The following is a 25,705-nucleotide window of genomic DNA, read 5'->3' as shown; positions in this document are numbered from 1 at the left end:
TTTATAGGTCATCACCAGCACCTTGAATCTAACCCGGAGGGCAACCGGGAGCCAATGCAGGTCGCGGAGTAGGGGTGTTACATGGGAGTATCGGGAAACCCCCATCACAAATTGCGCAGCCGCATTCTGCACCAGCTGAAGCCTCCGAGTGGTCTTCAAGGGCAGCCCCATGTAGAGAGCGTTGCAGTAGTCTAAACGGGAGGTCACGAGCGCATGAGTGACTGTGCGTAGGGCATCTCGGTCCAGGTAGGGTCACAACTGGTGCACCAGGCGAACCTGGGCAAAAGCCCCCCTGGTCACGGCTCCTATATGGTCTTCAAAATTGAGCCGTGAATCCAGGAGGACGCCCAAGTTGCGAGCCCTATCAATGGAGGGTAACACCTCACCCCCCATCGTTAGAGGTGGAATGGTCTGGTTAGCCCGAGATGCCGATATGCACAGCCACTCAGTCTTGGCAGGATTGAGACGAAGCCTGTTTCTCCCCATCCAGACCTGGACCGCCTCCAGGCAACGGGACATCACGGCGAGGGCATCGCTGGGTTGGTTCGGGGTGGAAAGAAAAAGTTGGGTATCATCAGCGTATTTTCCCTCTGTAATCTTATTCTTATCCGTGTTTTCTGTTTTAATTGATTTAGAACTATATTTTAATTGTAGATCTCGTTGCGCAATACCCGGAATCAACAACGCACAATTTGTGTGAGATGGGCAACCATATAGATTTGCATGAAGATATACCTGGTTGAATCTTCAGGATCTTCAGAGGAGAATGTTTCCAGATGCCACTCATTTGTCTTAGGGAGATTAGAAAGTTCACGAGCAATAATATGCTGTGTATAATCATCACGCCATGTAAAGCCTGCAAAATAAAGTTGCAAAAATACTGATCCAGAAAGTTTTGGCAGACAAAAAGCAGAAGAAAAAAAAACACTAATCTTGTACTACCTAAGCAATTAGCACAATGCATTCAATATTGGTAGGCTTTCTTAAAAAATCAATTTCCTACTTGTTTTAGAAGAATAGCGACAGGAATCCTTGCTCCTGCAAATTATTGGGCTAACTGTACTGAAATACTGATGTTTTTAAAATGTTCCCTTCTAAAAAAAGACAATGGGTGTTATGATGAGATTTAAAAAGATTAAATTTAAAGGAATTTTAGTATTTCTTGGTCACAGAGGAACTATAAAGCTGCTTTATTGTCTAATGTGGTTACTTTTCTTTAGTTACAGGAAAGAACTGAATAACTCAGTAACTGAGCTGGAATAAATTTCAAAGCTGAATAGTGAGATATAATGAAAAGTTATGTCTCAGAACTGTATCTCATTAGCTTCAAAATATATTCCAAAATATATCACCATTTTATATGATGTTGTTGGAACAAGCTAATCATATCCAGGCCTGGATTACACTGATCCACTGAAAACTATAACCATAAGCAGCAGAGTCGTTTGTCTAGGGATCAATATGTATTTTCTTTACCTTACCTAACTGTTTTAAACAAGGGCAAAGTGTCATTGTGAAAGTAAATTCAATGCAGTTATGTATTAATTACATCCCTTACTAATCTCATGGTAATTATACTTAGAATAATGATGAGCCCAAGAATAATTACTAGTTTGTAAATGTTATGATTAACATTTTTAGTTCATATAGGATTACCACCTGGAATTATCCATAACGATTTTATATGTCTATATCATATTATTACCAATATTGATATTCAACTTTCTGATCCTTCTTGTACAATAAAATATTAATCACTGATATTGCAACTGCAGTGTTAATACTTTTTGGTCAATTAACTTGAAGAGCAGTTCTATATTTCATAACAATTATTGATGTATTTTAACAGTACCTGAAAAAGAAAATTCAATTCCATAGGATTTATTTACATTTGATACTATATAACCTGTGAAACAATAAGTCTAAAACTAACACACAGTAATATGGCAACAGAGTAATGAACTTTGACAATTTTATATATGCTTATTAACTGTAAATCCAAACAATATTATAACAAATGATGTTTAATTTTAGAATTTCAATGGAAAACAAATACAAATAAAAAAAATGTCATTTTCACTTTTATTTTGCATTGCAGGCATGAGTTTACATTAAATATTTAGCCTAAGCTGAAACAGTGAAACAAAGACAAAAGGACAATGAGTTGTGAAACAATCTATTTAGATAGATAACTATATTTTAGACATTCCTAAAGTAGTATCGAAAGAAAACAATATGTCTCATACAACTTTCTTGGGTTTCTCAGTGATATTATTTTAACACCTGGGCTTTTAAACAATATTCAGAATCTTTTAATTTGGCAAATATAACATCATTTTCATTTCCAATAGCTCCTTGTCTTTGTAGGTAATTTGTCAAAAATTTAAAAATGGTGGTTAATTGCCTCCCAGGGTTCTTGTTTTTATTTCAATATGCACCCTTCCTAGAAAAAAAAGGCAAAAGTATGGGAAGAGTAGATGAAAGGAAGAATTCTGGAAAGTAGGTAAAAAAGTATGAAAGAGAATTATTTTTTATGTTTGTTATGTGGAGCTTATTTCATCATTGGTCACACTCAGTATGCTTTTTATACTGGAAATGAGCAAGGCCCATCATATGTGATATCTTGATTGTGTACTCTAGTGTGGCTTGACATTCCAAATGTTTTTGTAGGCCAGAAAAGGCGACAACCCCACAACAATTGTGAAAAGGTTTAGAAAGATTTCTGAGAATAGAAAGAAACCAGCTTTGATCAAATATAATGCCAATCTACAGTTTAAAGATATACAAACTATCCCCACCCCTTCCTTTCCCTCATGAACTATTGAATTTTATTTTTACCTAGCTGTGCAAGTAGTCCTTGAGTTATGACAACCATAGAGCCCATAATTTTCATGACTAAACAAGATAGTTGCCAAGTGAATTTTGCCCCATTTTACGAACTTTCTTGATACAATTCTTAAGTGATTCACTGCAGATGTCACATTACTAACACGGTTGTTAAGGGAAACTGACTTTGCTTGTCAGAAGGTTGCAAAAGGTTGCAAAAGGTCACCTGAGCTTAGGATATGGCAATCGTCATAAATAAATTCCAGTTGCCAAGCATCCAAATTTGAGGATCACCATGGGAATCCTGCAATAATCATAAGTGTGAAAAATGGTCATAAAGTGCCAGAGTCACCTTGAAGCTGCCCAGTGTCACCTGAGGGTGAGATGGGTGGCAAACAAATTTAATAAATAAGTCACTTTTCAGTGCCTTTGTAATTATGAATGTTACTAAATTAATAAGCAGTGGTGGGATTCAAATATGTAAACAACAGGTACTCTGTGTCGATGCCACTTCCGGAAGTCCATTCTGGGCCTGGGCAACAAAAAAATTAGCTACCGGTTCTGCCAAAGTGGTGCGAACTGGCTGAATCCCACCACTGGTTGTAAGTCAAGGGCTACCTGTAGTTTTTTGTTTGATTTCTAATCAAGTTTTATTTTTAGCTTTTGTTCCATCCCAGCATAGGTAGTATTACCCTTTACACCAAATGTCTATGGAGATTCTCAGTCATCCAGGTCATGGTTGTTCCAAAGAAGCTTTTTCATGCAGCAACTGGACTTCTTGTTTCAATGACTAATTGTCTGCAAGGAGTATAAATCCTTCCATTCCCCACCATCCAGTAAGAGCTGAAGAAGCTTCTTGCATGAGAAGCAAAACGTCTTCAAAGAAAAACAAGAAGTCCAGTTGCCTCGTGAAAAAACATATTTGGGACCTTTGCACCAAAAGAAAAACATCTGAAGATTCATTTTAATTGTTCTTTATTGTAATTTTAATTCCAGTATTTTAACCATCCATCTATTTTACTAACTACACACAGAATTAAATATCAATGAAAAATAAGTATAAAATATTTCAAAAACCCTCTTTTATAGTTCCACTTCAAGACGTGTAGTGAGGGTAAGCAGATATTTGAGGGAGTGCTTCATTTTGACAAACCCTTCAAAACTACTTCTCAAAAGAGCACAAACACAGACATGCATAGTTTTAATAGCAAGGAATCCATGTTGCTTCACTTCACTCTATCCTTAGCCCCTTCTGACATTTACAAAACATCTCTCTTGTCCTCAAGAAGATAAATGCCTACATAGTACAAAGCATCATTCACAAAGATCTATGAGTAGCATTGAAAAACAATCCACTACATTCTTTAATTTGTTTGTTTTGAGGAGAAAATTTTAACCCAGGATGCTCAATAAAATAGCTTCCACAGAAGCATTAACACCAAGTAAACACCTAGAATCAAAATTAAGTCTGATAAACAATGGCAATTTTACTTGGCAATTTCCCAACCCTTTGTCTCTACTATCATAGCTAATGTTTTCTACAACTCAATTACATCAATTTAACACATGAGGTTATACAGGACTGCAGTTTTTCCATGTCACTAATTTAGAAATGTTCTGTAAGACACACTACTAGCAATTATGAATCCCTGCTGGAGCTCTGCCTACAATGTACATTTTCCAACTGAGAATTGCCACCAATGGGGAATGAAAAAACAAGCAGACGCATTAAGGAACCTAGTTAAGACAGTGGTTCTGAAAAGTTATTAATTAAAACAGAGTAATATAGAGAAGTACAAACTGAAATATTCTATGATTAAACAGCAATTATTGAAGGAATAACCAAGATATCTACAACTAAAGAGTTGTATGGAAACTTAGAAACTAAAAGTTTGATTACAACAGAATCGTACCAGGCTTCATAAGGCATGCCAAACAGCCTTTAAAAGTGAGTCTTACTAAAACAATTTCATGCTATTTAGGGTATACAGCAGATGCTGATTGTAATGTAGTGGGTCCGACGCAAGGAAGAGACGCCAGCCAGAGTACGAGTTCAGCTCTTTATTGTGGGGGGGGGGTTCGTACTAGAGAACAAGGGCTACCTGGCCTCCTTATATACCTGGCCAGGTAGGCGGCTAGCCAATGGGGTTGGCCCTAGGTTCCCTGCCAAAACTGGGTTTCCTGCCAAAACCGTCCAGGCCAACGCCCCCTGGTGGCTGCTGCTATGCAGATGCCTGCACCTGGATACATAACACTGATAATATTTTTATTTTATTTTAATTCCATTTATATCCCGCCCTTCTCCGAAGACTCAGGGCGGCTTACAAGCTTAGCAGTAGCCTTCATTCTATGTATATGCCTGCTTATTAGGGCTTTCACACACACCCCAAGCGGCATTATTACAAAGCCATTTCCTTTTTTTCCTCAGTAGAATGTGTCATAGTTTAATGTCATAGCTTCCCCTTCTGTTGAAGAAAAAACTTCACTCCTTTTTTTAAAAGATAGTGAAAGAGAGAAATGATCAGTAGATGGACTTGAAGATGGAGGTTTTTAATTTTTGAGGGGGGGGGTTGGAGAGAGAAGACATGTGGTACCCATTTTAGCTATTAAAATATGCCCTGTCTGAAAAACAAAAACCTCACAAGAAAAAACTAGCCTGATTTTTGGTAGTTTGGTTTCCTGGAATCCTCAAAATGTAAAATGCTGTCACAGGCAGGGGAAACAGGTTGTCGGCAAAGTGAGCTCAGATTTCAAAATGCAGAAGTATGTCTGCAAGGAGGGAAAAGGGCTGCTTTTCCCAGACCTGAATAGGGTCAACCTATTCTCCGAAGCACCAGAAGACAGGGCAGGAAGCAATGGAAGGAAAATAGTCAAGGAATCAGTGGAATGACTTGCCTCCAGAGGTTTTTGGTGCTCCAACACTGGAGATTTTTAAGAAGAGATAACAGAATAACAGAGTTGGACGGGACCTTACACACCTTCTAATCTAGTCCAACCCCTTGCTCAGGCAGGAAACCCTATACCATTTCAGACAAATGGTTGTCCAGTCTCTTCTTAAAAACTTCCAGTGTTGGAGCATTCACTGCTTCTAGAGGCAGGCTGATCCACTGGTTAATTGTTCTAACTGTCAGGAAGTTTCTCCTTAGTTCTTGGTTGCTTCTCTCCTTGACTAGTTTCCATCCATTGCTTCTTGCCTTGCCTTCAGGCGCTTTGGAGAATAGCTTGACTCCCTCTTCTTTGGGGGCAGCCCCTGAGATATTGGAACACTGCTATCATGTCACCCCTAAGTCCTTCTCTTCATTAAACTAGACATACCCAATTCCTGCAATCATTTCATACATTTGTCTGAAATAGTATACAGTTATCTACTTGAGCAGGAGGTTGGACTAGACCAGTGCTTTTCAATCTTTTCACAGATTTTACCACTTTTAGGATATGGCAGTATTCGAGTACCACCAGTCACCTAGCAAGGTGTCAAAAACTTTATGACCAAAAAAAAGGAAAAAAAGTGATAAAGTATAGGTAGTCCTCGGCTTACAACAATTCGCTTAGTGACTGTTAGAACAGCACTGAAAAAAAAATTACTTATGACCATTTTTCACACTTATGACTGTTGCAGCATCCCCAGGGTCATGTGATTTACATTTGGATGCTTGGCAACTGATTCATATTTATGATGGTTGCAATGTTTCAGGGTCATGTGATCCCCTTTTGCAACCTTCTGACAGGCAAAGTCAATGGGGAAGCCAGATACACTTAACAACCGTGTTACTAAATTAACAACTGCAGCGATCCATTTAACAAATGTGGCAAGAAAAGTCATAAAATGGGACAAAGGTCATTTAATAAATTTTTCACTTAGCAACATAGGTTTTGGGCTCAGTTGTGCTCATAGGCTGAAGACTATCTGTACACCCACTAACCACACTTTTAATGGGAAACTTCTGTCTGTTTCTCTTACATTAATCTTTCCATTGTTCTATCCCCTTCTCTCCCACTGCTTATCTCACAGAAGCCTCTGCTCTTCTCCATCTCTTTCTCTGTCGTCTTTTTTTCCTCTCCTTCTCCCCGCAAAACCTCCTCCTTTTATATCCTCTCCTCTCTCCCCCCTCCTCCTACTTTTCTCTTCAGTGCAACTCCAGCTGACTCCTCTCCCCCAGGCTGCCTGCTACTCCCAAAGCGCCAATCAACTGGAGCCACACACCAATCCAGGATGCTCAGCAGAGCCCCGTAAACACCGAACCTCCAGCTGACTCTCCCACAGGCACTTGTACGGCACTGTCGCCGCTTCAGCTCATCCCCCACTACACTTTTACACTTTTTTTACAGTGCTTTTCAACCGTCATATGCGTACCACCTGCCAGGTGTCAAAGTACCACCAAAGTGGTATGCATACCATAGGTTGAAAAGCACTGGACTAGAAGACCATCAAGATCCCTTCCAACTTGGTTATTTCCAAATGCAGAGATTTCCTTGCATGGAATGGTCTGTTTTGCTGGTGAATTAAATGTTTCTTTGCAAAGCACTGGTCAGCCACTTCATTGCTAGGCTGCACGGGTGGCTGGATCAAAAAAGATGCCACTTATGGAATTCTCCCATGTGGCCCAGCAAGAGAGGACTGCTCTCCTTCCCTTCCCCCACCTCTGCAATGTAAGTGAGTGATTGTGAGGGGGGGAGGAAGCCCAAGTGGTTGTGGGGGCCCTAAGGAACGGGAAGCAGAGAACAGGGTATCTCAGGGGGTGTGGGAAGCCCTGAGACATGCAAGGAAAATGGTCTTGTGCCTGCATTAGGCCCTCCACATTCATTCCTGAGGCATCCCATGTGCATTTAATGATCTGCACATTCTTTTAGCAAATGCATTGGGGAGAGCATGGATGGGGGTTGTAAATAACATGGTTCATTGAACATTTATCCTGACTTCCAACAGTAATGGCCAGGTTTCATTACTGTCCTTACTCAAGGATTATGCATACATGTTTCAAACACAATCTAGCATGTGAAAAAAGAACACTGTCATCCACATATAACAAGGAACAGTTTTTCCTTGCAATTAATGATGGACAACAGCCATTATTCTGAAGTAATGTAGTCTCCAGATCAATGAGATAGATATTAAATAACACCAGAATAAAACTTTGTGTCATTTCCTTATTCATTGTACTATCATCTGTAATTAAACTTTTTCTACTGTATCTAACTTACATTATACTATCTTGGTACACTGCTTGTAGTAAATATGTGAGACAACTATTTAATTGCTTGTAACCTTCAGGGGGATGAAGAGACACTAAATTTTATTTATACTTGCTGAGTTAAAGGTGGGAAGTAACTTCTCTATATATATTTCTTTACTTTTTCTGTATTCTATTCTTACTTTTTTCTTTCATCTCTTTTTCTTTGCAGTTTTTATTCATTCTGTTCTATTCTTTTTCTTTAAATTTAATTTATATTGAATTTTACTATTATAATAAAAATTCTTAAAAAAATTATACACCTACTCACACATAGAAATAAAAAAAACATCAATGTATAATATCAGGAAACCACCAATCTATGGTAGATCATTAGAAGGAATACAAAATTCTTATTTTTCCTTCTTATCTGCACAAATTCCTGTTTGCTGCTCTCATGGAAAACAGGGTATCTTGAACAGAAGTGCTAAAGTACTCATTAAGAGGAATCAAAGTGGAATTTGGAATTAGATTTATGACTGAAGCTCTTTAAACATTTGGAACTTGGTCTGAAAAGGTTCAAAAACTTGTGAAGATCAATTTAGACAATCTGTCAATGCCTTTAAAAAATATAAGAAAGCAGTTTTTATCTTCATCTTAACACTTCATCTTAAGTGTTGCAAACTCTTTTATTTTTATTTATTTATTAGAGTAAATTTACTCTAAATTTTATATTTTAGAGTAAATTGGATGAACATAAGTATTTCTATCAGAGCTTGAAGGGTATTTGCAACCATGGAGTTTTACTTGTGGAATAAAGTAAAAGATTCATCAGTTTTTCAAACAGCATCTTATCCATTAAAAATACATTTCAACATAAACAATTAAGCAATTTTGATTCCTCCCCTCCCATAACCTGAGCCAATATGAAATATTAAATAATCAAATATTAAAATTCTATAACTGATGCCTCAGAAATCTAGCAAATTAGCTGCCTGAAAATCAGTTTCTACTTGGCAACAGTAGGTAATAAAGTGGCATGTTTTAATTTTCTCTGCAGTTTCCATTTAATCTCTTGTTTCTTTGGCATGCTATTTTATTTTGGTGAGGAAATACTTTAAACCCTCTATGGTGATTCTCCTTACACAATTAAAGTTCCCATGCTATGTGTACTGCAAATTGTTAATTCCCCTGTTAGATGTCTGGATGCCTGCAGAATTTGGTGTGAGTGGCTTTCATCTTTGTTTTCACAACAAACAAGTCAACGTACTGCCATAATTCTCTGCTAGCTACCTTCCCACATTCTTTAGGGAAGTCTCTTTATTTCCAGTCCTTGAATGGAAGCTTAAGAAAACAAACCCAGCAATGATCAAATATGTTAATGAAGGTCTTGTTAAGGGGGCTGGGGTGGGGAAGAAGCAGTTTTCTACATTAGCTATATGTACATGCAGTAGAAATACAACTTTCCTGTTTAATTTTTGCAGCTATTAAAATACATTTTTACTATTCCATTAATTTGATATTTTCTGCACAGTAATACTTTCACATAACCATCAGCAAATGAATTCAAATAATTGTAGTGAAGGTGTTCATCCTTTATTGCAGAGGGCAAATGTTCAGATAATAAAAATGTTTTTGGGGTATACATTCTGTGCTGGGAGGAGGAGGAGGAGGAAAAAGGAGGAGGAGGAGGAGGAGATGGATCTACTACTGGATCTACTTCTACCTACTAAACAGAATGTTGAAGTTCACCAGTTTTCCTAATTCCTATTTTTGTGGAGTTCGATTCACATTGCTGAGTATATGGATCAAAAATTAAGAAATGGGTTCCTGGGGCAACAAAATCGCACATAAAGCTGAAATAAAACTATATGATATTTCAGAACTCAATCACAACGTCATACCATTATTTCGGTCTCTAAAATACTGCATGTTGTGTACTGGGTTCGTTGCTTGAGAGAAGAGACGAGGCGAGTGAGTTCAGTCAGGAACATACTTTATTTGCTTGTAGGAACTGAACTGGGGAAACAGGGCTGCGAGTGCAGCTATTTATACCCTGGCCTCTAGGCAGCGGCCAATAGGTTTAAAGCAACCTATTGCCACCCTAGAAGCAGCCAATGGCAGTGCTGTAGATGGGTTGTCTGAGGAGCTGGGAGCCGTTAGCCAGCTCGCTGCTTAAGCAACCTTCCATCATTCAAACCCCACGTGGTACACTCAGTAAAACAAGGCCCAATACATTACACTGCATGTTTTTTTTTTACTATTCACCAACTCTCATCTTATTGCTTTTTTCTGAACCTGTTTTATTATTATGCTAGGTAACATTATCAATGCTGTGACATGAAATGAAGTTGGGTGACTGGTTTTCACAATCGTTACATTGTAGGTTGTAAATTACTTCTCTTTTATTTTCTCTTACTACTGGATCTTTCAGTTTGCTTAAGATTATAATTTTTTTGGAAGGATTTTGTAGATTTGTAGCTACAAGGGGTTATAGTAACCCGCTAGTAGTTTCTGATCCTTTTTTTATATACACACAAGGATTATTCCTCCCAACGGTTGGTACTTCACATTGGAGCAGACAGAACATCAAGAATCCAACCACCCTCTGCTACATGTATCATTTGCTATTGCAAATCTCATATCCTTTTCCTCAAATTTCCCCACCATGTATTTCCTTAATATAAATTACAAAAAAGTAGTTATACCAACACTGAAACACACTACACATCTCTAAACAGGTGCAGGGGTAATAATTCAATCTTCATGCCCCTTCTGTGCTCTGAGATTGCCACAATGAAGTCAATTAACTTCTGTCAGCAAAGTAGCCTCTGAAGTAGCCAACTATCTTCAAAATGGGACTGAGGCCACTGGCTCATTTTAAACATTATATTAAAATAAATGGAAATTTGGCACAGCTATTTCAAAAATATACAGCTTAAAAACAAAGCCAGATATCTTCAGAGATGGCATGCCTCAATTACAAAATATATGCATATAATCATATTTATACCACATCCTTGTTAAGAGAATGTGAAAAAGGTTCTTTAATGATCTGCAAGTTCTCAGGAACATTTCATGCCACATCATGCATCAGATTTTAGTTGAAAGAAAGGAAATTAGTAGATGCACATTAGTTGTTTTGTAGAAAATGAATACACTAGCATCTACATTAACCAAATTAAGGATTTAAATTGATTTATTTTCCCACTCTATGAAGAAAATTCCCTAGGATGGCAGATGACCCATAATTTTCTAAAGATCGACTCTTATTTGCCTTGTCCAACAGACAGTGAAGAAGGATGGATCACATTTCACTGTTAAACAACTGCTGGGCATAAGGCTACATTTCTGACAGAACTGGTGATCTGATCACACATGACAAGCCAAATTTCTGGGTTGATAGATTAATGGCAAAACTGATGATCTGGGAATGCAGACCAATTAAATTTCTAAGCAGAGAACTAGGTTAGATAAATGAATGACAGAATTAGTGATCTGGTCACATAAGCAAAGTCAAAGACCAGGTATCTGGACAAGGCAAGACAGAAGAGACAATAATCATTTATCTGACAACTCACCAAAGAGCCAAGCAAGATTGACAGGCCCAGCTTCCTTGCTATGTGGAATATAAGATACTTGATGAATTATCAAAGGGTACTACCATCTTCTGGATAACTTCCTTGTTACTGGTTTTATATGAGTGTAAGGAGTTTTTCAATAGACCAGTGCTTTCTACCTATCCTTGAGCCAGCAGAAATATTACATAATCTTTTTGTCCGTATATACCAGTCACTGGGGTACCAGCTGCAATATTTCAGTGCAAGAACGTGTAAGCTAGATTGCTTGGGACTACCTATTCCAGAATACCTTGCCATTCACCATGGTAAACCCAATCCAACATTTGGGGGCATTTGCGGCATGCAGTAGTTAAGCTGCTGGAGTGGAGTGGAGAAACTACAGTAGCAACATTACTAATCGTATGTAGCACTGCAGAGAGAGATGACCATTTTCCTCTTAAACCATACAGCATCATCACCACCAGTCAACTGCTACTTATGCTGATTCTGGTTTTCAAGCAGATGAATTGCTTGGAGACTTGGCAAGTATAAAGGAAGAGATCTGACTGAGGGAACCAGACCCTCCTGCTACCCAAAAGAGAACAAGATTGTGCATGGGGACCTAAAGCTAATAGGTGATGGACCAATCCACCCATAAGAGAATCAACTCACTGCAACCTCAAACAAATGGTTAGAGAAGCATATCAGATTATACCATATTTTTGGAAAAAACACCACATCACGTATTCACTTACATAGCAAAACACAACTTTAACAATACCCAGAGTCTTTTAACATACTAACAGACTTGGAAAGGATCTTGGAGGTCATCGAGTCCAGCCCCCTGCGCAGGCAGGAAACCATTTCAGACAAATGGCTGTCCAATCATCTTAAAAACTTCCATTGTTGGAGAATTCACAACTTCTGGAAGCAAGTTGTTCTAAATATTAGGAAATTTCTCCTTAGTTCTAGGTTGTTTCTTTCCTTGATTAGTTTCCTTCCATTGCTTCTTATCCTGCCTTCAGGTGCTTTGGAGAATAGTTGATACACACACCCCTCTTCTTTGAGGCCTCTTAGATATTGGAAGACTACTATCATGTCACCCTAGTCCTTTTTTCATTAAATTAGAGTAGACACACCCTATTCCAGCAACTGTTCTTTATATGTTTTAGCTTCCAGTCCCCTGATCATCTTTGTTGCTCTTCTCTGTACTCTTTCTAGAATTTCAACATCTTTTTTTCATTGTGGTGACCAAAATTGGATTTAAATTTTTAAAAAATTGAACTATGTAGGGAATTCATGAAAAATATATTGTTGTCGCTGTCTATGCTGTGGATAGGTGCAAGTGGGCAAAGGTCCAGGCACTTAAAACACAAGAATTCCTGACATACTGAATTATAGTGCTCCTGGATGCAATTATCTGGAGCCATGGGAACTGCTAGGATTGATCAAGTCCTCCTTCTCAATATTAAATAAAATCCCACTGCTGAACTTGAAAACATTTAAAATTTATCAACATCCTCAAATGTCAAAATGTTGACATTCATTGTTCTGAACATTTGTCAATTATCCTCTAAGCAGGGATTCTGATCTCTTTTACAAATCAAAGAAATAATTGGAAGCAAAAGAAACTATTCTAATCACTGTGGTGGAGAATGCCATCAGCCTTGAGCGGAAAATGCCTTCTGGGTATAATTAGTATCTCTCTAAGGCAGCAGCAGCATAAAATGCAATAAATTGCCAAATATTTTGGATTATAAAGTAAGGAGGATATGTACGCATTCTGCTTCCAGTAGTAATGCAGTTGTACAATATATACTTTGGGGTGCTTGTTTTTACAATCAGCTGTACAATCAACTGTAAGGTAATAGTTTATCAAAAAATAAGAAATACACTGTTCTGAGCAAATGCACCATTATACTGAGGAACAGTTCAAATAACATAACCCCATGTTGTTTCCAAAAATAGTATTAATTATACATTTATGCTTGTCTATGATCAAAACAAATTCCTCCTCTTCCCCCAATGAAAGAGAGACTCTAATGTTAGTCCTTTATGCATAACAGTGTACTGGGGATCCAGCAAATGATCACTTCAACACTTCAAGTTGATGTTGACTCTTTTTAACCACATGGATAGGCCTTCTTTGGAATGAAGTAAATGCTTATCAGCAACTAATTATTTTCTTCAGCTTTCTTACTCCAAATAATGCAGAGTACAAATATCTTAGCACCAGGGTACCTGCAGGATTACATGTTGCAATGCAGTGCATAGGCACAAATAAAGCACCATAGAAGAATATTGATAGATGAGAATAAACATCTGTGCATAGAATTTTAGCAGCATCTGAAATAAAATAATGTCTGCCTATTAATTACCTGGATCCGTACATCCGTACTCTCCCATCAGATACTTTTAGTGAAAGATGTTCAGTCTTGTATAAATTTTTATTTACTTAGTGCTGCCTAAAAACACAAATAAGTTATAGACATTTTGTTTTAAACGCAAAGCAAAAGAAAACTATTTAGAATCAGAATAGAATATAAAGGTTGAGATTAATTATGGAGGTCATATTGTCCAGTCCCTGCCCAAGACTGGAATCCTTTATTAGAGAATACCAAACTTCTGTTTAGCATTTCAATAAAGATGAGGTCACCCTTTTTGAGGGAGTTTTGTTCTATGGCTGAACAGATCTTACTTTTGGGAAATTGAGGTCAGTGGTCTGGCTTCTATTATAAACCAACAGAAAAAGGACTGTTATGCATTTTTTGTTAGAGTTAACCACAAATGCTTTTCAACAACTGCATAGTGCTTCAAAATAAAATTTAAACCAATGGAATTTGTCAGGAAGGATGACATATATATTTCAGAAATAGTGAGTATGAAAAACTGAATCTCAAATATTTAAGAGTAATCCAAGTTTATTGGAGTCTTGAGCAACCTAATATGATGGGTCATTTTCTATTGTACCCTGTATATTTGTATTCCTCTCTTTCATAAATTAAAAGAAACACTTGCTTATGAAATAAATAAACTAACAGCCCAAACAGCACATTTCAAACCTTAGCTAAGGCATCAACTATTTTATTTCCCTGTCATACTGTCATTGATAACTACAGACTATCACAATCCGGATATCTTTTTTTCCCCTTTGCTTTTGTATGTGCTTTTTTGCACAATTAATAAATATATAATGAACATTTATATAAAATGTTCAACAAACACAGATTTTTTCCCCTGAGATGGATAAATTGTCTATCTCTTTTCAACAGGATATTTTCCAATTTACATTCCTAATTCAGGTATGGTGTTTAGAGTTTTTGATCCTATGGTTCCCAATGTATTTCAAATATATTCCTAAATCTTGCTGATGTTTCTCACCTGTAAGTAAAAACTGGCTTAAGAGAAACTTATTTTGAGCTAGGAAATAATGCGGAAGAAATGGATTAATAATCTTTGCTTTGCCTTTCTTTCCTATTAGCTCTGTTTTGTTTTTGTTTTTTAAAGTAAACTCCTTGATACGTTGCAATTTAAGTTTTAGCAATGCCCTTCAGAAACATCGTTTCTCTTGATATTGTGTGTATGGTAGAGAAAGTATCCCATGCGGGACAGTCTTTGTTGCAGAACAGCTTTTTTGCAGCTGAAACATTCCAGACACTTTGAATTACTCCATGTCAGACATGTCAAACACAAGGCCCGGGGGCCGGATCCGGCCCACAAAGTGGTTTCATGCGGCCCGCGAAGCCATCCTGGAAAGAGTGAGGGAACGGCCCCCACTGCCTTGGCCCTGGCCCAGAGACCCTCCTTCTGCCAGAGACACTCAGATCTGTCCCATTCCTGCCCAGGCCCCCCCATAGGCACCCTTGATGCGAACGATGTAGAGCTGGCCACGCCCACCCAGTAGGCCATACGCACTCTAGCCACGCCCACCCAGTAGGCCACGCCCACCCAGGACATACCCACCCGGCCCCCTGAGGGCAACCGCAATGCTGATGCGGCCCTCAATGAAATTGAGTTTGACACCCCTGCTCCATGTAATAAAAAGAGCTGGTGGTACAGTGGTAAGAATGCACTATTGCAGGCTAATTTTGCCAACTGCCAGCAGTTCCATTCTCATTAGCTCAAGTTTAACTCAGCCTTTTATCCTTCAGTAAAATGAGGACCCAGATTATTGGGGGCAATTTGCTGACTCTGTAAACTGCTTAGAGAGGGCTGTAAAGCACTGGGAAGCGGTATATAAGTCTAAGTGCTATTGCTAATAGTTCCTTGGTGCTCTCTGAGCTTGGTTGCTTTCTTGAAGATGTTTCATTAGCCAAACTAAGTAACATCATCAATACTAGTAAGGAGTGAGGTTTGCTGTCAATTTATATTCACTCTGACAAATCAGCCATCAATAGACACATAGACATTAACAACATCTATAGATTATGTGAAAGAGACAATCAACCAGCCCAAAAGAGAAAAAAAGACTCTAGTACCTCTCCACCAGCAATCAGCACTCAGATCAGCATAGATTAACTCCAAGGTTAACATCAGACCAACAATCAAGTAAACAATACCCCAATCAAGAAACTGACACAGAGCCAACAGTAAACAGCCTAACAAAATAATCCCTAAGACCACCACCCGCCAACATGACAAGAAGGCCAACTGAAAATAAACTGACAGCAAACTGCACTCTTTACTAGCACTGATGATGTTATCTAGTTTGGGTAATGAAACATCTGCCAGAAAACGAACAAGCTCAGAGAGCACCAAGGATCCCTCATTTCAATCCTGAGCTACAATTATTCTCCTTCATTGGTAAAAGGAAATGTATACTTGGTCCCTGTTACCTTGATTTCAACCATCGCTGCAAATAAGCTATTTATTTTTTACTCAGCTACAAGTTAATTCTGAAAACCCGAAGTTACAAATATTTAGCACAATACTTTTTTTCAAATTCCAAATTAACCTGGGCTAGAGAAAAACCCATACCTGTTTCTACTTTACTCTTTCAGGCCCTAGCTAGTTTCATTATCAGCAACAAATTTTATAAGTCACTGGTGTGTGAATTATATATGCTCTAGGTCTAGGAACTCAAGATAGCTCACTGAAAGAGCCACCTTAACTTTATCTAAGTGGAAACAGTTAACCCAGGAACAAGAATTTCAGAGTTCTGATTACAAGTATTGATTGGTGGGGGGGAAATAAGATTACAATAGCTAGTGGTGTACTTGCAAACAAGATATGTATGTGTGTTTATGAATGTGTACATACATGCAATCTTTGTACAGTCTCTTCCTCCTCATTTTTGGATATCAAGGTGAGGAAATTTATTTATTTATTTATTTATTTATTTATTTATTTATTTGATTTGTATACTGCCCTTCTCCCTAAGGACTCAGGGCGGTGAACAGTGACATAAATGTCAAAATGCACAAATACAGAAAATTGAAAATAAATTAAGCTCTACTGCCCAAATGTAGAAGATAAGTTAAAACCACAATTAAAATTAAACCCGTCAGACCAGACCGGATTGCTTAAATAGATATGTTTTTAGATCGCGTCGGAAGGAGCGAAGGTCGGGAGCCATCCGGAGCTCAACCGGTAAATGGTTCCATAGGTCAGGCGCGCCCACAGAAATTGCCCTTTTTTGTGAAGGAGGAACAATCTGCTTTAGTCTATTCTTTTGATAACTACTATATCTTTTATCAACCTTGGAACTGACTAACAATTGTGGTGGAATGTAGTCTGGGTTTCCAGGAGGGAGGGATTTTTTTCCGGAGATCTAAAGGCAGTGGAGGCTGAAAAGGAAGATGGTTTAAAAATAGCTCCGTCCCTGCTATTCCCATATTATAACTATGGTTATGCAAATTATTGTTTTAATCTGGCAAAATTGATGTCGGGCTCTAGAGTACCTTCATTTTTGTTCTTCACCTGTAGGCAGAACCTTGCCAGACTAAAGCAACTATTTTTTAGCCATCTCGAAAGTAGCCCCCCCCCCCGCCTCGGGAATCCACACAATTCCCACAATAATTCTTTATGGTAGGTTATACTGAGAAAGACTGTCTGGCTTAAATTACTCAAAAATTCCCATTTTTCAGAGTGGACTTGAGCCTTTAATTTTAGCTATGTTCAGCTAGTAGGCTTTTTTTTTTTGCCAGAACAAGGACTAATAGAACTGCAGAAATATATTCTCATCCCTTTCACAACTTTGCATGAGGCTGCACAGCACTTGGTCTTTGAACTGCACCCAAGGACGAAAACTAGGCTGGATTTAATTTTATTTGCATTTAATTGAAAGTAAATACAGGAAATTGATTTTTTTTCTGCAGCCATATTTTTGAATTATTATCTTTCCTTTTTGTCACATTAAAAATTACAGTTTGTTAAAAAAAATCCTGAGGGCTTTGAATAAAGAGGGTCACAGGCATGCTACAAAATTCAGGCTGGAGCAGGTGATTTGAGCTTGTTTTGTCTCCTGTGTAAAGATCAAGCAGAAATGGAGGCAAATCCTGATGGCCACATTTTTGCATCTCCATCCCTCATTCCAGAGTAATGATTATTAATGTTATGCTAGCTCAAGATGGAATATAACATCAGCTGTGATTTCCTAGCATCCTGTAGCTAAACTGTGTGTGACAGAATAATCAACCTATGAGGCATTTATTCCCTTTTCACAAGAACAGAAAAAAATGACCTGAATACTGCTAAAATAAACTGTCCAGAAAGTTATATTTTTACAGAGAATTATAATACAATTGAATATATTTGACATACAAGTCTAAAACCACAACAGGGAAATTAAAAGCAATATTTTAAATTATCAAGATGGTTCTGTTCTTATTCGTTAATGTTGAACTATTTATTTCATCCAATGTAGTTTGCCAGATATTAAAATGGTACCTTTGCTTAAAAATGAAACATGTGTCTTAGCGATTAACATGTCATGGATTCACTTTCTACACACAACAGATGTTAAGCTAATCCACGTGGAACAAAGCAGAAGTGAAAGCATGCCCTTAATAAAACATCTACTGAATATTTGCATTCACTCCCATGACTAAGTGCTAGTGAATCTTCCTGCATTCCTGCCCACAGTTACGTGTTGAAGCATAACGCTTACTGAGGCAGCTATTCTTGCCAAGGATATATTGCATTAATAAATCTTCCAAACAAGCCCTAGTAAATGTCACTTCTGCTTAAATGTTCAGCAGAAATTGGTGACAAGTGATGCCTTCTTTGCCCTTGTGGAACTCAAGTGTTCGGATGTGAATCCTAATAAAGTTTCTGCCAGAATTAGCCTTCAATAAGTTTTCCCGCAAACTGGTTTGGAATGCTAACAAAACAAAAGGCTTGTAAAATTCAGGCCCCAAAGAAACAGGACTAGGAAACCATTAAATGACCAACATTTGCAGTGTGCAAACTCAACAAATGAACTAGTTCAGTCCCTTACAGCTGCAGTGAAACAAGGATGGCTGTGAAACTTCTTTTTTTTAAAGAAAAAATGTGATGTGGTCTTCATGTATTGTATTTATCTAAATAATCTATAGGGGATCATAAACAGAAGTGAGAACTATATCAGATAACTACAGGGTTGTTGTAACTCAGAGTGAATTCAGATAACTCTTAAAATATTGAAAGCATTGTATTAAAGACTTTATTGTGTACTTAATAAATTTAGTAAAATGACTAGATCCATCTGGTATTAGAATGGCAATGTGTTTCAGTTGAATATGAAGAAATGAAAAATGGTACCAATTTAAAAGGTCCAAGCATAATGTTCTTATGATAACATTATAAGCTTTTTTATTTATGAGAAAAGGAGATAAAATACGAACTATAACAACATCAGAGAACAATGTTACAAGGTGAAGAATTTTAAACTCATATCAGTTTTGAAAACAAAAATGAATTTGTTTTTGTAAAGTATTTTTTGTATGTTACAAATGAACTTGTATGTTACAAATGAACTTCCTAAATTTAGAAGCATACAACACATGGAAGAACTGTGCAAGAAATAAAAAGAGAAAAGAGTGAAAGCAAAAATAACTGAAATGCAAGTTCAGAAAGATCCACTCTTTAAAAGTATTAAAAAGAAAAGTAGAGTCATATTAGTATTTCCTGTTCCCAGTCAGGTCTCAGGGGAGGCTTCAGTTCCTTACATGCCTATTCAGAAATAAATTTCTATTAACAGATTTTCAAGGTCAGGGGGTGGGGGCTGGGATGGGATTTAGCACCATTCCCATTTTATCCTATTTTTGTAGTTCTTTTTATTTCTATCTAATAAACATGGATTGATTTACACCTTGCATTAAGCCACAGGGGTTTGTGTGGCTGACTGAATTACACACACACACACACACACACACACACACACACACACAATATGCTAAAACTAAGCAAAATACAATGCACAGAGCACAACGAGTAAATCCAAACAAGATGACTGGAGAAAGTTCTCTGCCTTATTTCAGGCATGAACAACAATCTGGCATTTCAGGATTTACTATTTCAAGCCTTAGGGTTAGGGTTCACAAACTTTTAAGCACCCTTTGTACATTTTGTGTGAGTTGGAAAGAAAGTTTCCAATTCCATCTCCTTGAGTACAGGTTCCCCACAGGGCTGTGTCTTGAGTCCGCTACTATTCACCATGATGACCCATGACTGCTGTGCCAAATCTGCTATGAATCTTATTGTGAAGTATGCAAACAACATGGCAGTGGTGGGTCTTATGCGGCATGACAGTGAAGATGCTTATAGGGAACAGGTGAAGGCTCTGGTGGACTGGTGCAATAAAAGTAACCTGGTTCTAAATGTTGATAAAACAAAGGAGTTCATTGTAGATGCCAAGGGAATGCAAGATTCGTTTTTCTCGCTATGTTCATGTATACATGATCCAAACTAGACTGTTGTTTCTCTGTGTTGTATAATATATGTGGGTATATGCGTATGTATGTATGTATGTATGTATGTATGTATGTATGTATGTATGTATGTATTTATGTATTTATTTATGTCATATTTATGTAGTGTACATTGGAGGTGGTAACCCTTTGAGAACCCAATTCTAGTCCAACAGCCTGCTCAGGCAGGAAACCCTATACCATTTCAGACAAATGGCTGTCCAGTCTCTTCTTAAAAACTTCCAGTGTTGGAGCATTCACCACTTCTGGAGGCAGGTTGTTCCACTGGTTAATTGTTCTAACTGTCAGGAAATTTCCCATTAGTTCTAGATTGCTTCTCTCTTTGGTTAATTTCCATCCGTTGCTTCTTGTCCTGCCTTCAGGTCCTTTGGAGAATATTGAGGGAACTCAGCTCCCCAGAAAATAAAATATTAAAAGGGCAGAAAAACATATTTCCTAAAAAGATATTGAAGAACCAGAAAACCATGCCCAGTTTTCTTCATAGCCCAGGTCTCCTTCCCCCAAGCAGAAAACCAGTTCTATAGACATGCAAATGTAAACCATCAAGAAGGTTGGAGCTAGAAGCTTAGGAAGACAAAGGCCTAAAATCTACATACTCCAGCCCCAGGAAAGCAGGATATGACCTTTGGACATAATAGGAGTGACCCACAACCATCAAGAATACCAGAAAGGCACACCCAGACTCAGGTCAGAATATGTGACACAGGAAATAGCCTTAAACAGGAACAGGAAGCAACTCCAAACAAAAGAGTCCAGGGGCTATAAAACCCACTCCCTACATGTGTTCAGTCCTTTTTCTGCTGGATCCATCTTTCTGTCTGGCTTTCCTCTGCAATAAATGGTAACCTTCTTTCTAAAGCAGTCACCATGTTGTTTATCCCCGGCTTGGATGGAACCATGATGAAGACTTTTCTTCCAACAATAGCTTGACTCCCTCTTCTTTGTGGCAGCCCCTGAGATACTAGAAGACTGCCATCATGTCACACCCTCGTCCTTCTCTTCATCAGACTAGACAAACCCAATTCCAGCAACTGTTCCCTATATGTTTTAGCCTCCAGTCCCCTGAAAATCTTTGTTGCTCTTCTCTGCACTCTTTCTAGAGTCTCATCTTTTTTACATCATGCTGTTCAAAACTGGATGCAGTATTCCAGGTGTGACCTTACCAAGGCATTGTAAAGTGGTATTAACATTGTTTCCCAGCCTTTAGGATTCAAGGTATGCCAAATACCAGAAATCCAAAACCAACCTGGCTATATATTGTGGCCTTGCGTGCCCTCAACAGTTATTCCCAAGCACCAATAAAAATTGTATTAAGATATTATCGAACAACATTCACACTGATACATTTTTTTAGGGTTGGCACTGACAACTATAGCTAAGATTTCATTGCCAATTTGATGGTGGGATTCGCATTTTGCAACAATCGTAGTCATGATTCATTGGCTGAATAAATTCATTAGGATGAGGTCACATAACACGGTGAGCCCATATGAAACAAACTACATTACGACTTTACATGATATACAGTCCTAATATGAAAAACTGTTACATATAACCAAAGTGGTGGCAAATTCTTTCATCTGTTACCTCTTGATACTATACAACAATTATCATATCAGTATTCCAGTATTCTCATTCTGGGATCAGCACATCAACCTTTTCTTTAAAAATAAATAAATAACCAAGGCAACTTCTGAAAACAAAGGTCTCTAATGGAGAAACTCTGAGAAACTCATCAACCCACCCCTAGAAAGGATAGTTATTAAAGGCAATGCAATATTGTGCTTTTATCAGCCACAGTGATAAAAACCCTCTGCTAATTTTTCAACACCAAATTCATATTCAGAAAAATAATTCAAAATATCATCGCTCGACACCATTAAGAAATGGAGGTCAAATCTGCCAAGTTGGGGAAGGAGGAGGGAATGCTTTTAGTGGCCACACAAAAGAGAAAATGGGATCGGATCATTAGAGAGTGCAGTGACATTATTTAAATGTCTTTGTTAATCAGGCTCCTGACAGAAGAAATTATACTTGGAGAATGTGTTCCTCAGAGCCTTCTCAGCATGGGCCAAATCTATTCAATACTCTAAATATGCTGAGTGATAATGAACTTATGGTACACATCTTCATACTAGTTTTCCATTTTTTTCTTTCTGTTTTTGAACTTGACATCATGCCATATAGTAATTTAAGCTTTCAGGTCTTGAAAAGACAGGAGATTCAGTGTAAACACTACGCTCCTTTCAAGCTTTGTTTTATTTGTAAGAATGGGCAACCTGTAAGCCAAGATCCTTTTGCTTGCTTTTAGAGGCCCCCTCTTGAAAAATTTGAGCTAGGAAACCAAATGAATGCAAAACCTTGAGAAAATAAGTGAGCCATTGGGTGGGGTGGACTTTGAAAAAGATTACTGGTTGTCCTCGAGTTACAACCACAGTTGAGCCCAAAATTTATGTTGCAAATGAAACATTTATTAAGTGAGCTTTGGCCCATTCTATGACTTTTCTTGCCACAGTTGTTAAGTGAATCACTGCACTTGTTAAATTCATAACACAATTGTTAAGTGAATCTGGCTTCCCCATTGACTTTGCTTGTCAGAAGGTTGCAAAAGCTGATGACATGATCCCCAGGACACTGCAACAGTAATAAACATGAATCAGTTGCTAAGCATCTAAATTTTGATAGCGAATGCTGCAACGGTTGTAGGTGTGAAAAACAGTCAAGATCACTTTTTCCAGTGCCATTGTAACTTTGAATGGCCACTAAAATGAACTGTTGTAAGTCGAGGACTACCTGTATTCAATTCTGAGAAACAGGAAACTGTGAGAAAGAAACTCAAAATAACCTCATCTTGATTTTGTTAAGTATAAGAGGGGACCATGAAAAACTTGGTTGGGTTTTCAATGTTCTGTTATTCTATCAAACTAAAATAAAGAACAGTCCTGACACCACTGCCATATCTATTTCTTGACCTGGATTACCTTGAAAAACTAATGGAAACATGTGAACATGATATTATATGCCCCTAAATAGACATAATATGATTTAAAACAAAGCTTCGCAAAATTTTCTTTCATACTCAGTCAAGCTCATATTTCTTATATGGCCTCACTCATTTTATGGCCCTTGAATATTCCAAAGGTTTACCATCCCTGAACTAAAGAATTTGTAACTCTTATTTTAAAAAATCAAAGTATTCTTAATTTAAAAGAAAATTCCGGATATTAATATTCAATTCCATATTAGAATATAAAAGCTCTGATTCTTCGTTCATCAAATTACAGAAGTATAACATACAGAAGAGTGAAAGCAAAATATAAGGCAAAATCCAATTCAGTCCAGAATGGATTTATATTTTGCATTAATCCTGGTTTGTTTACTGATATAAATTACATGGTTTGAGTTCACACAAGATAAGCCCCAAACTGTACATTATAAGCTACAATCCTTGGATATACATAGAACATTAAATACAAATAAAAGAAAATTATATTATGGCTTAATACAATCCACGAGCTCAGCCATAGACTTAAGCAAAACTGCTGGAAACATAGCATATTTTAGGACTGTTTCTTCAAAAATACCTCTGCTCTTCAGGGATGTGAGTGCAATGTCATGAAGCAAGCAGAAAAGGATCAGCATTTCTTTGTTAGTGTGGTCTTCTTTCCTAGCTCAACATAGCTGAACAAGCCACTGCTGAAACATAGTGTATTGGCTTAAGCGTGCTGGAAAGTGATCCCACTCTGCTTTGTAAAGTGCAATCTTGAGCATATTTACCTGGAAAAAGCTCTTGTTTGCAATAGTGGTGAATATCTGTAGCTCGGGTGTAGAATGAGGGTGAAGCTTCGTTCTCTGAGCTTGTGGGTTGCTTTCCCAACATTTCATTACCAGTCTGGGTAACATCTTCAACAGGGTTTAGGGGATGTCAGTGTTCTGTTTATAAGGACTTCAAGTGTGGGTGTGTCAAGTGAGGGTCTTGTGATGGGTCAGGTGTGAATCATCAGTGAAAGGCTTGTGATGGGTCTTGCGATCGGGAGGTTGCATCAGGTCAGGGTCGTTGGGAGGTGAACTGCTGGTGGGGGGAGAGGGGGCTTGCATGGGCTGGTTGAGGATCGTGTTGTCTCTGGTTGGCTGTGCAGTTGATTTGGATTCAGGGGGATTCATAGGCTGGTTGTAGGTTGATGTGTCCGTTGATAGAATTGCTTGTGGAGTGCCAGACTTGGATGAACTTCCGAGTGTGGTGGGTGGTAGTGTGGCCAATGATTTTAGTGTTGCTCCAATTGAACTGAGTGTTGTTTGGTATTGGTGTGGGTAGAGATTAAGGATTTGGGATCATGATGTTTGATTGCCATCTGGAGTTCGAGAATCCTGGTTTTTAATTGATGTGATGTTTGACTCACATAGAATTCTTTGCAATTGATTTTGTAGATCATTGCTGTTGTTGTTAGTTGCGAAGTTGTGTCCGACCCATCACGACCCCATGGACAACGTTCCTCCAGGTCTTCCTGTCCTCTACCATCTTCTGGAGTCCATTTAGGCTCACGCCTACTGCTTCATTGTAGATCATATTGTTACATAATTGTTATATTGCTATATTGTATATAGATTATATTGTTTTATTGTTTCTTTCATCCTTCTGTATATTGTCTTTGGTTCTGGATAATTCCTGGTGGAGTGTGGTTATGTGTTTGTGGGCTATTGCTATTCCTAGGGGTTGGAAAATTCTGGCTGTCATTTCCAACTCCCCTTTTGTGTATGGTAGGGTTAGTTTTTATGTGGTGGTTGGCTGTGTAGTGTGTTGTGGTTTGGGTGCTGTGTGTTGGAATACAAAGTTTTTGGGATAGCCATTGTGGAGAAAGACGTCAAACAGCCTTTTCTCATCTGCTTTGCTTAAACTTGTGGTGCTGCACTGTATCCTGGCCCTTTTGAAGAGAGTCTGTACACCGCTTCTTTTGTGTGCAGTGTGGTGGTTGCTTGTGAAGCTGAGGATCTGGTCCATGTGCATAGGTTTGTGGCAGATGCAGGTTTCCAGTTCTCTGTTGTCCAGTCTCCTTATGTCGATGTCGAAGAATGGGAGTCTGTTGCTTTTTTCCTCTTCATGTGTAAACTTGTTTCAATAGGACATAATGCTCAAAATATTTTTAGGGATATTCTGTAATATAGGGATGTAAAGCTTGATTTCATTGAGGGCCGCATCAGGATTATGGTTGCCCTTGGGGGACTGGGTAAGAGAGAGTAG

General features: G+C 38.1%; 1 protein-coding gene across 1 annotated transcript in view; it reads right to left on the bottom strand.

The window, feature by feature from the left end:
- Window positions 1–677: 677 nt before the first annotated feature.
- The window catches only part of LOC308679044 (receptor-type tyrosine-protein phosphatase N2-like), a gene marked incomplete at its 3' end in the record, with an annotated part of 204,483 nt that continues 179,455 nt past the window's right edge, over window positions 678–25,705 (bottom strand). Inside the window, exon 4 of the mRNA XM_081346279.1 lies at window positions 678–856. Within this exon, the coding sequence (XP_081202405.1) occupies window positions 678–856 (179 nt within the window). The remainder of the gene's footprint in view (window positions 857–25,705) is intronic.

The sequence above is a fragment of the Vipera berus genome, assembly GCF_964194415.1.
Source record: "Vipera berus genome assembly, chromosome: Z".
Taxonomy (NCBI): domain Eukaryota; kingdom Metazoa; phylum Chordata; class Lepidosauria; order Squamata; family Viperidae; genus Vipera; species Vipera berus.
The sequence above is the reverse complement of the archived record's forward strand: the minus strand, read 5'-3'. Positions and strand labels throughout refer to the sequence as shown.